General features: G+C 53.9%; 1 protein-coding gene across 1 annotated transcript; it reads right to left on the bottom strand.

The window, feature by feature from the left end:
- Positions 1-4,118: 4,118 nt before the first annotated feature.
- GHRL (ghrelin and obestatin prepropeptide) lies at positions 4,119-8,755 on the bottom strand. The gene is made up of 4 exons (XM_044755369.2): positions 8,521-8,755; positions 8,178-8,294; positions 5,076-5,184; positions 4,119-4,270 (listed from the first exon to the last, which is right to left on the bottom strand). Exons 1-4 carry the CDS (start codon positions 8,626-8,628, stop codon positions 4,251-4,253), a joined length of 354 nt encoding a protein of 117 aa, XP_044611304.1. The 5' UTR covers positions 8,629-8,755; the 3' UTR covers positions 4,119-4,250.
- Between the last annotated feature and the right edge of the window lie 661 nt (positions 8,756-9,416).

Here is a 9,416-nt window from a genome sequence, read left to right as displayed (position 1 = left end):
CTCCATGCTCTCCATGTGTGTTTGCATTTCTCGTAGTGATGACAATGGTTTAGTTGTCGGCCAGCTTTATAACCTCAGAATCCAAAGGTCTGGAGACATTCTCGAGGATATACATGCCTCTTGGCAAAACTAAACTGGAAATGAGAATGCATGGTACCTTCTTTAAAGTCCTGCTGCCTTTGAACTTGGCTTTCATTATACTGCCTGGGAACTCAGGTACTCCTGCTTCTTAGCCTTTGAAAAGTATGTAGATACCTTTTCTTTGTTTTCCAGAGCAGTGCAGTAGGAGGAAGAAAAATGGAGTACGAGGGGGTGTTGGGGACTCAGTCGTACTGTAGGCTTTGGATGTGAACTCCTCGATGCCTTTGTGTAGACTTGGCAGGAAGTTCTGTTTCACTACTTGGAGTCAGTCCTCTTAATTTTGGACTAAAGTGTTCTTGAACACAAGTGCACGAGCCAAAAGTAAACCCGTACGAAGGAGGGCTGTGTTCCAGGAATGCTAAACAAATCTGAAATCTCTGTGGATTCTTCATCTTTGAGACACAGTCGTTGACTCTAAATTTGCAGCATGTTCATTCACTTCCTCTCAGTTCCTTCCCAGTTCAAAACACAGTTGGCCGCGTCCGTTCAGTGGCAGTCTCTTTGTGGCTGGAGATCTGCTGCTCTTGGCTTTTCTGGTGTTTGCATCTTCCTGTGTTAAGTTTGAGACCAACATTAATTATTTACTGTCAGCATTTTCATTTTTACTTCACTCATTTTTATAAAGTAAGGGCAAATGGCCACTGAAATACACAGTGATTGAACAAACTCTGTCAAAAAAAGATGGCAGAGAACGGTTGATAGTGGTCGGCCAGCCCCCATGATCACTCTAAAATGCTTGTTTGTCGGTGACATTTGGAAGTGTATTCAGATTAGGAAAGCTGGCCAGGCGTGGGCCTGTGTCTTCTGTTTGCACAGCATCATAAGAGAATTTCTTAGCACACCCCTGTAAGTGTATAAGGAGTTAAATACATGTGTGCTGCTATCCTAATGTACTAGATATGTTAAAGCATAAAATAAAAGTGGTTTTGAAGAGAAGTATTTTCTCCAGCAAGTATGTCACTCGCCCCAGGGGTAAATACACTCTACTTCAGAGAACCTTAAGTTAGTGGTATCCCTAAATGATGCGCGGAGGAGGAGTTTTCAGAAAGCTGACGTGGCACTGTGTTTGAAATGTTAAATTTTCTCAAGTGTGTCCTGGTTCTTGGATAAATTTTATTTCTGCCAATTGTTGACTTGAAATTGTCTTCAGCCCACTCCAGGTTGACCCAACGTATTATGAAGGAAAATGAAAAACAGAAGCAAAAGAAATCCCTTGTATCCTAGGCAGCAGGGCAAGAGAAGTGACATTGATTGAGAGAGTAGAAGATGAAAAAGCAGCCTGAGTACTGCAGTCTGAATATGAGTAGTCAGCGTGTTTGCTATGTGACCTTGCAAAGTTACTTAATTTCTCTGAGCTTTAGTTTTCTCCCTCTTACGTGGGCTTGTTGTGAAAATTAACTGGAATTACATTAATTACATGTAAGTCTAGAACTCAATGCGTGGTGCACAGCAGGAATGCGGTGCATGATGGCTGTTAGAATGGCTACTATATGCCAGGCGTCCTCATGGGAGATGCTGTGTTCAGTCTTGACAGTAACCCAGGTAGGTGTTTTACGTGTGAGGAGCCTGAGAAATTCAATGACTTGGTCTGGATCACAGAGCTGGTATTGAAATTGGGGTCTGAGCCTGAAGCCCATAGCTTTCCAGCACACCATGCTGCCTGGTCCAGAGGGTGCTCAACATCTGTTGAGTGAAGGACCTAGGCAAGTAGGAGAGAATGCTGTGAGTCCTTTGAGAGAGGAGTAAGCCCTTGTCTTTGTTGGAGGAAGCATCAGGTGACCAGCATTCCCCCCAGGGCCTGGCACCCATCCTCCCCCGAGCCCATTGGTGGCTTCTGCTTCACTGAGTCAGGAGCTGGTTTCCTGGGCCGCTTTGACCACGTGCGGGTGTTGGATCCCTCTCTCTAGCTATTGAGAAGAGGCCTGTGGGCATGGTTAGAGATGAGCCATAAAGCTGGGGCGTAGCTAAGCTCCAGGACAGCATGTTAGTCTCTGCACCGGTGCTAGGGGGCTGAGTAAGTTGGGGGCTGGCTATCTGGAGGCTGGAGAAGGTCATTTCCCTCCACTTCTACTTCCTTTCTCCTTCCCCCCTCTCTCTGCTTAGTTCACCTGCTCTCTAACACCTTACATTCCTTTAATGGTGATAACACCTTCCAATCTGATTATTACTGAGGCTTAAAGGCAGATGCTTTTGGAAGCAAAGACTTGGTGGACTAAGTCACTGTGTGGTCCTATGTTAGGTATGTGTATATAGTCATCTGAGAGATGGAAGAGTGTGTGTGTGTGTGTGTGTGTGTGTGTGTGTGTGTGTGGTCTGCCCAAGGGATGGACATGGAGTTGACAACAGCTGGGGCTAGAGAGCTGGGGGATGGTATGTTAAAGAGGAAACAGGACACCTTTTCCATGTGTTCTCAGTTTTGTGAGGGCCCCATCTGGCCAGGTCTGAATTTTCTAAAGAGTTCTATATGAGAGTCAACACTTGCTCTATGCCAGGTGGGGTAATGTGGCTCTGCAGTGTGCTGTGCTGCCTAATAGGATCCTTGCCTCTAAGCCACTTTATACAAGCCATTTAATAGCCTGATGATCTCGTTAAAATGCAGATCCTGATATAATAGGGTTGGGGCCGGAGAGTCTGCATTTCTAAGAGGCTCCCAGAAGATGGTGACGTTTCACAGGCCACGTGCAGCTCCTCCGTTAGGGATGGCAGTTGGGTTTTGGTGTGCCTGCCAAGTCTGATCAATGGTTAGTGCCCATAGGGCTGTGCCTTGAGTGCCAAGTGGCCAGAATTTTACTCGAGAAGATACTTGGCTCCTAGAGCCCTCCGTGATAGAGGCTTTTCCAGAGTGTGGATGTTACTACCCTAACTCTCTGCAGAGGAGTGTCCTACAGATCTCTAGTAGGTATTCATATGTCTGAATGGGCAGGTCAGCAGTGCTTATCTTTGGAGCCTCCTGGTTCTTTGCCTTTCCCTTCCCTTACTGATTCACCCATCTGTCATCACCAGCTCTCAGAAATCAGTTCACTTGTTTACGCTGAAGTGTAAATGACTGATAAGTGACATTCCCCCTAGAAAGACTGGTGTCTTCACTGAATTAAGTTGTAGAACTTAAGGACCAAGGCTCACTTCAGGTGTGAGCTGGAGTTGGACATATTTTGGGACGCCTACCTGTATCACTGAAGTAGCCATGGCCAGCCTTGCCCACATGAGGCAGCATTTGCTGTGCCAGGCCGTGTCGGTGGTGTTGTCGGTGGTGGACAAGGTAAGGAGAAGCAGTTACTTCAGCTGTGTCCAGCAGTGGCTGGTAGCCATTGTTAGCGCCCACCTGTGTATAGCCTCAGACTCATGCCTTGGCATTGCCAGCATCCCCTTCTGATCTTTTTTTTTTTTTTTTGAGGAAGATTAGCCCTGAGCTAACATCCATGCCCATCTTCCTATACTTTATATGTGGGACGCCTGCTACAGCATGGCGTGCCATGTCTGCACCCGGGATCCGAACCGGTGAACCCTGGGCCGCCGAGAAGTAGAATGTGCGCATTTAACCGCTGCGCCACTGGGCCGGCCCCGTCCTGCTGTGATCTTGAGTGTCAATTCAAGGCATGTTGGCTCTGGTAATGTCACCTGGGGTTTCTTTGTCCACACAGTCCTTGCTGATTGTTAGTAAGCTCTCAATGCAATTTCGATGCACTCAGGAATCTCTGATATTTAAAGGAACATCTGTCTTTCTGCCTTCCTTTCCTCGCTCCCTCCCCTCTTTCCCCCTTCCTCTCCCCCTCCCCCTCCTGTCATACATTCCACCAGTGGTCTGTCTGCTTGTAGGCGTTGGTCTAATTTGGTTTTCTAAGCATGCACACCTGCCTTGCTGCATATCCTTTTCTATTCCCATTGACCATGGGCCCCAGACCAAGAATTGTTTGTTTTCAGAGAAATGTAATATTTTCCTCTTTGGTGAAATAAATTCCCATTTTGAACATTCAGCATACACTTTGAACATTTATTGACATCCTAAGCTAGTGCCACTCAGAGCTGGGAGTTGTTGCAGAAGCCATCTAAAAGCTGGGTGAGCGCTTCTAAGGTTGGGAGGAAAAGAGGTGGGCCAGTCATGTGGGTGATCACCTGTCAGCCGGGGCCTCTGAAAAAAGCAAGAGGTCAAATCAAAATTCTGAGTCTGCCATCCTGCCAGTGGCATCAAGGATGGCTTTTCTTCCACCGCGGTGACATTGGAGGTGCTGTGTTGTAATGGGTGGAAAGCATTGACCTTGGTGTGTGGACTGTGTGCTTTGGGCGAGTCCCCTAAAACTCTGAGTCTTGGTGTCCTTATCTGCACCGCAGGGCACTGTCCCCCCACCCCCCTGCCCTGGTTGATGGGGGAGAAGCGGTGTTGGGGAGGGAGCCTTGCAGATGGCAGTGGGCTTCCGAAGGGCTGTTCGCCTCCTGGCCCGGGAACCTGTTGGGTGGTTTCTTTTTACAAGGCCGGAGGGGCTTCCAAACAAAACCCAACCCTGTCCTTACCTGGCTGCGGAGCCATTTTGAATGCAATTGTGGCACTAATTCCTTTTGTTTGTGAAGTGATTACAGTAAAGGAGCTGTGACACCAAATAATTTTATGTTCTCACAGTGGCTGTTGGCTCCATTTTATGGTTGAGGAAATTGGGGTTCACTGGGGCCCCAAAGCTAGTTAACGTGCTAGTCCGCGGAACATGGCGCCCCTTGAATACGAAGACTGAGCTCAGCCCCGCACAGATACCGCCTCCCCCCAGGCCCCCCCCCCCCCCCCCCCCCCCCCCACCGGCTCCTGCAGCTGCTGGGAAAGGATTGAAGCTCCGTCTGAGAGTCAGGGTGTGGGAAGAAAGCTTCTCTTGTGTCACCCGGGGGATGGGCTCACAGTTGGGACTCCGAGGACACTCTGAATTGACCTGACCCAGGCAAGGACTCACCGTTGGCCTCCTCCCAGAGGATGTCCTGAAGAAATGTCCCCAGGGCCTGGCTGTGCTGGTGGTACTGAGCCCCTGACAGCTTGATTCCAACATCAAAGGGGGCGTTGAACTAGGAGGAGGGGCAGGGAGGACCAGGAGGTGTCAGGTCACACTCTCCCACTGCTCCCCCAAATGCACCCCCATCCCAAAGGAGGGCCCTCAGGGTCTCACCCGAGGGGCAGGGAGGGAGAGGCCGCAGGCACCAGTGAGGGACAGCTCAGCCAGTTTCCTCGGCCTTTCTAGACCCCTTTTTCCCACCCCCACCATCTTTAGAGACTTACCTTGCACTCTTTCCTTAGCTCTAAGGAGGTTGCTGTAAAAAAAAAAAAGTGAGGTCCCCTAGATCAAGTTTTGGCCCTCTTGCAATTCGGGGACACATAAGGTCGAAGTGCCAGTGGTAGAATTTCGTGCCTGGCAGGGAGACTTGGGGGCAGTGGTCTACCCTGCGTGCACAGCCTGGGGGATGGCCTCGGTCCCCTCTGCAACCGCCGCTTCCTCCTTTCCCCGGTGTTCTTCCTCTTGTGTGCCTTTCCTGGTTCCATGGGAAATCCAACAGGAAGCTGACCTTCTAGAGATGCTCCGAGCCGAGTCCTTTCTTCTTTTTCTGCCTCCGCCTCTTCCCTTCTACGGGGGCAGTGCCCATTTCCTTACTTTCTCGGCCTTCTGTGAGGTGGTTATTGGCGCTAGAGCTTTGGGTGGATGGGAAAGAGCCCTGATGGCAGCCACAGCGTTGTTCCTGCCCCTTGAGAGCAGAGATGGGTCTCGGTTCATCCTGCAGCTGCCTTCATTCCTGGCTGTGTCGGTCATTAAGACAAATGAAGGAACCTTGGTGCTGAAGGGAGCCTTAAGTCATTGGTCCTTCTGTCCCCTGCCCTCCAGCAGCAGAGGTCCAGAGTAGTTCAGTGACTAGACCGAGGCCGCAGAGGGGGCTGGCGGCCAAGCACCAGAGTGCAGGGCCCCGAGTCCACAGCCCTGGGACCCCGTCTAGTCCGGGTGCTGCAGCAGCGCCCGGTGTGCAGCCCTCACCCTGGTCAGCCCGCACTGAGTGCCCTTCCTCCGCGTTGTGTCAGTCCTCTGTGCCTCCCCACCGGCCGGTACCACTATGACTCCTGTTTTCCAAGTGGGCAAACGTGCCTGGAGAAGTTAGTGAAGCAGCAAACCGCTGCTTGTTCCCCTTCACAGTTTACCTCCCGCCTTGTCTCTGCTGTGAAGGTGGAGTGAGTGGGGAATGACGTGCTCGATTCTTTAGAGAACTTGGGCCCTCCTGTTCCCTCCCTTCAGCACCTCCTCGTTTTTCCTCCACCCCTGTGGCTACCTTGGGGTGGTCAGATCCCCCGGGCAGACTTCTTAGGGACCACATGAGCACCAATCTGGGGAGCTGCTGGCTCGTCTGGCAGCCTGGAACTGGTGGCAGGGGCAGTTGAGAGGCGGCATGGTGGCTGTGGGTTGGGAGATCTGCTCTGAGTGACCTGAGAAGGCTCCCTTGGCCTCAGGGTCTCACCTCCTCAGTGGGGGATGAGCGGGGTGCGGGGGGAATGGAGAATGGATAGGACTTGGTCTCAAGTCTTCCAGCTCTGAAGCTCAATTTTAGGAGCAGGTGTTTGGGGGTGGGGGGCCTGCGATGAGAGCGGGGGGACCCCGGCACCGGAGAGGTCGGGGAGCAGCCGCCCCAGCACGTCCAGGCTTTTCAGACTTCTGCTTCTAGCTGAGGCAGTGCGGCTGTTTCGTCCAAGGCCAACCTTCATGGAAACTGGAACCTTCCAGTTGTCCCAGCCCTGCCTTGAGTCACCAGCCACAGAAACCTCTTCCCCATCTCAGCTAATTTAGAGCTACTCTGGCTGCGGCGGGCACCGCGGGCGGGAGCCGGCGTCTCACGGGGGCAGCTCCCGGTCTTAGTTGGAGGCTTTGCAGCCCATGGGGCGGGCGTGTGCTGGGCTGGGAGTCCACACGTGCTGTGGACGAGGTGCCTGAGCGCCTTGAGGTCCTGGTGAGGGTCGGAGGGAGGTGGGTTCCTCCTTGACCGGAGAAGAGGCTGGTGGGTAGGGAGGGGAGGCCACGGCGGGACACGCTTCAGCTTCTTCCCTCCCAGCCTCGACCAGGAGGGGGCGAGCGGGAGTGCCCCGACTCTGTGTGCCAGGCGGTGAGGGCTTGGGGCCTGGAGTCAGGCCCGACCCCAGCCCCCTCTGCCGCGCCGGCTCTGGCCCCTCGGGCCGTGAGTCCCCCGTCTGCACCGCTGTTCCTGGTCTATGAAAGAAGGGCAGAAACCTCAGCTGCCTTACCCCCAGGTGTTGTAGACATAAACGGTAGGCAGCAAGGGGAGAAGCTTCGTAAGCGAAGCCTCGGGACACAGGCCCCGCAGTCCCGTCGCCACGTGAGTGCCGCCCCAGGGCGGTTCTGGTTTTGCGCTTGGAGCTGGCTCACTGCCCAGCTTGTCGGAACCTCCCCGGAGCCACCGCCGGCCCTTCAGGGAGGCTGCGTAGATAACCCTGTACGGTCCCCTCGCCCCCTCCTCTCGTTTGTCTGTCTGCGTTTAATGAATCCTCCATTCCTCTCTGCCCCACGCACCATGTGTCAGAGCCCAAACCAGCCTGATTGGCCCCGTCCTCCTTGACAGGACCAGGGCCAGGCCGCCGGAGCTCGCCTGTCCAGGGAGCTGTCTCGGAATGCCCCAGGCGCAGCGAAGGCCCGCGAGGCCCCTGAGCCAACCAGAAAGTTCCTGTGGGGAAGCATCTTCCATCTACGACCAGCTGTTTCTCCCTGGGTGCCTTTGTCTCTTGGTGCCATATTTGCTGGCTCCACTGGCGTCTGCTAGCGCCCCCCCCCTCCTCTGCTCAGGGCTCCCGTCATTCCTATTCAGTTGTAGCAAAGTGACTTCTCTCAGACATTTGCCTCTTGATGGGCAAAGACCTTGCAGAGCCCGGGGCAGAGTCAACTATTGTCGTGCGATTTGATATTTGTTGAGTAGCTAGTAAGTAGGTCCCTGTTCATAGCCATTCCCCTGCCTTCCCCTCCCACAGCCCCTCCAGTGCCACAGAAGCGTAAAACTTAGAGAGCGGGACCCACCCGGATCTCCAGCTCCTCCTCTGCCCCTTGCGCCTGACCTCCATCTTCAGAGGGGAGCCAGTCTTCTAGAGCTCGGGGCTTCAGTTTGGCTGGCGGCTTCTTGGACTCCTTTCTGTGCTGGAAAGGAGGCGTTCTCTTTAGGGCCCTGAGCCCCATATCCTTCCAGAAGCAGAGTGAGGCATGGCCCTATGGTCAGACCCACAGTCCTCCTTTGTGCTCTGGGAGAAGGCTGAGGACCAGAGAGGTTGGGCCGCTGCCCAGGTTGCACAGCCGGCTGCCATGTGGCAGGGCTGGGACGAGACAACCCAGTCAGGATGTGAGGCTGTGTGGAGACACGTCTCACCTGCACTTTGTGGTGTTCGGGGCTCAGGAAGCTGGAGCCCGCCATGGTCAAGTCCACCCAGAGCACACTGAGGAGCAGCAGGCTGCAGATGGTCCCCCGGGAGGGCATGGCCTTAGCCGACTGGGGACAGATGGGCCTGGAGGAGAGAGGGTCTTTAGGCAGCGTGCCCTCCCTGCTCCCTGTGCCTCAGAACTCACGTGGGTAGGAGCCCAGCAGACAGGGTGCGGGGGCTCCGTCCGACCCGGGATCGTGACTACTGAAGAAGCTCTTCCCCCCCCTCGAGAGGAGCTCCCTCTGCCCCTCCCCAAGGTACCAGTAAATTGAAGGCTCTTGGTTTAGGGCAGAATGCTTGGCATTGGCACTCCCCATGTTGTTTGTCCCAGGCCCCAAGGAGTTTGTGCCAAGTTTCTCAACAGGGATGATGAAGCTGAACCAGCAAGGGACGCAGGGGGACTGGGGCAGCTCCTGACCCCGCTGGGTCTCTGCAGCCGGGTGGCCCGAGGCTGCGCAGCCTTCCCTTTGTTCAGATGGGCCAGCGAGCACAGTGAGTTAAACCTGGAGACAAGCCCACACGTGAAGAGTCGAGAGAGAGAGCCTACCTGGGATTCCTGGCGGAGGTGGTACCTGGTGGTTGGGGGGCTCTTATATAGGAAGCCGCATGTTTGTTTTAAAACAGCATCCCCATTTCAGGCAGCCCGCTTCCGGGGGCTGATCTACATTCCTGAGGCACTAAAAACGCTCACTTCTCTGAGTAGAAATCAACAATAGAGGTCAAATGTCTTGGGAGATTGCTGGGTTGCCCTGGGGTGGTGTATTTGCTCCAGCTGTCCCTAAGTGGGCCTGGCCTGATTTAGGTGGGGGGCCGGGGTAGGGGTTCAGGGGTCCAGCTGGCTTTG

This window comes from Equus asinus, chromosome 21 (genome assembly GCF_041296235.1).
Source record: "Equus asinus isolate D_3611 breed Donkey chromosome 21, EquAss-T2T_v2, whole genome shotgun sequence".
NCBI classification, from domain to species: domain Eukaryota; kingdom Metazoa; phylum Chordata; class Mammalia; order Perissodactyla; family Equidae; genus Equus; species Equus asinus.
Note: the sequence above shows the minus strand (reverse complement) of the source record. Positions and strands in the feature narration are given on the sequence as shown.

What these genes read in the sequence shown, in the direction of transcription:
- GHRL (XM_044755369.2), bottom strand. Translation starts at nt 8,628, where the DNA reads ATGCCCTCCCGGGGGACCATCTGCAGCCTGCTGCTCCTCAGTGTGCTC. An exon ending in AGGAGGAGCTGGAGATCCGG is followed by an intron (nt 5,185 to 8,177) that starts GTGGGTCCCGCT and finishes CCCTCCTCCTAG; the next exon opens with TTCAACGCCCCCTTTGATGT. An exon ending in CCTCTGGGAGGAGGCCAACG is followed by an intron (nt 4,271 to 5,075) that starts GTGAGTCCTTGC and finishes TGCTTTTTTCAG; the next exon opens with AGGCCCCGGCTGACAGGTGA.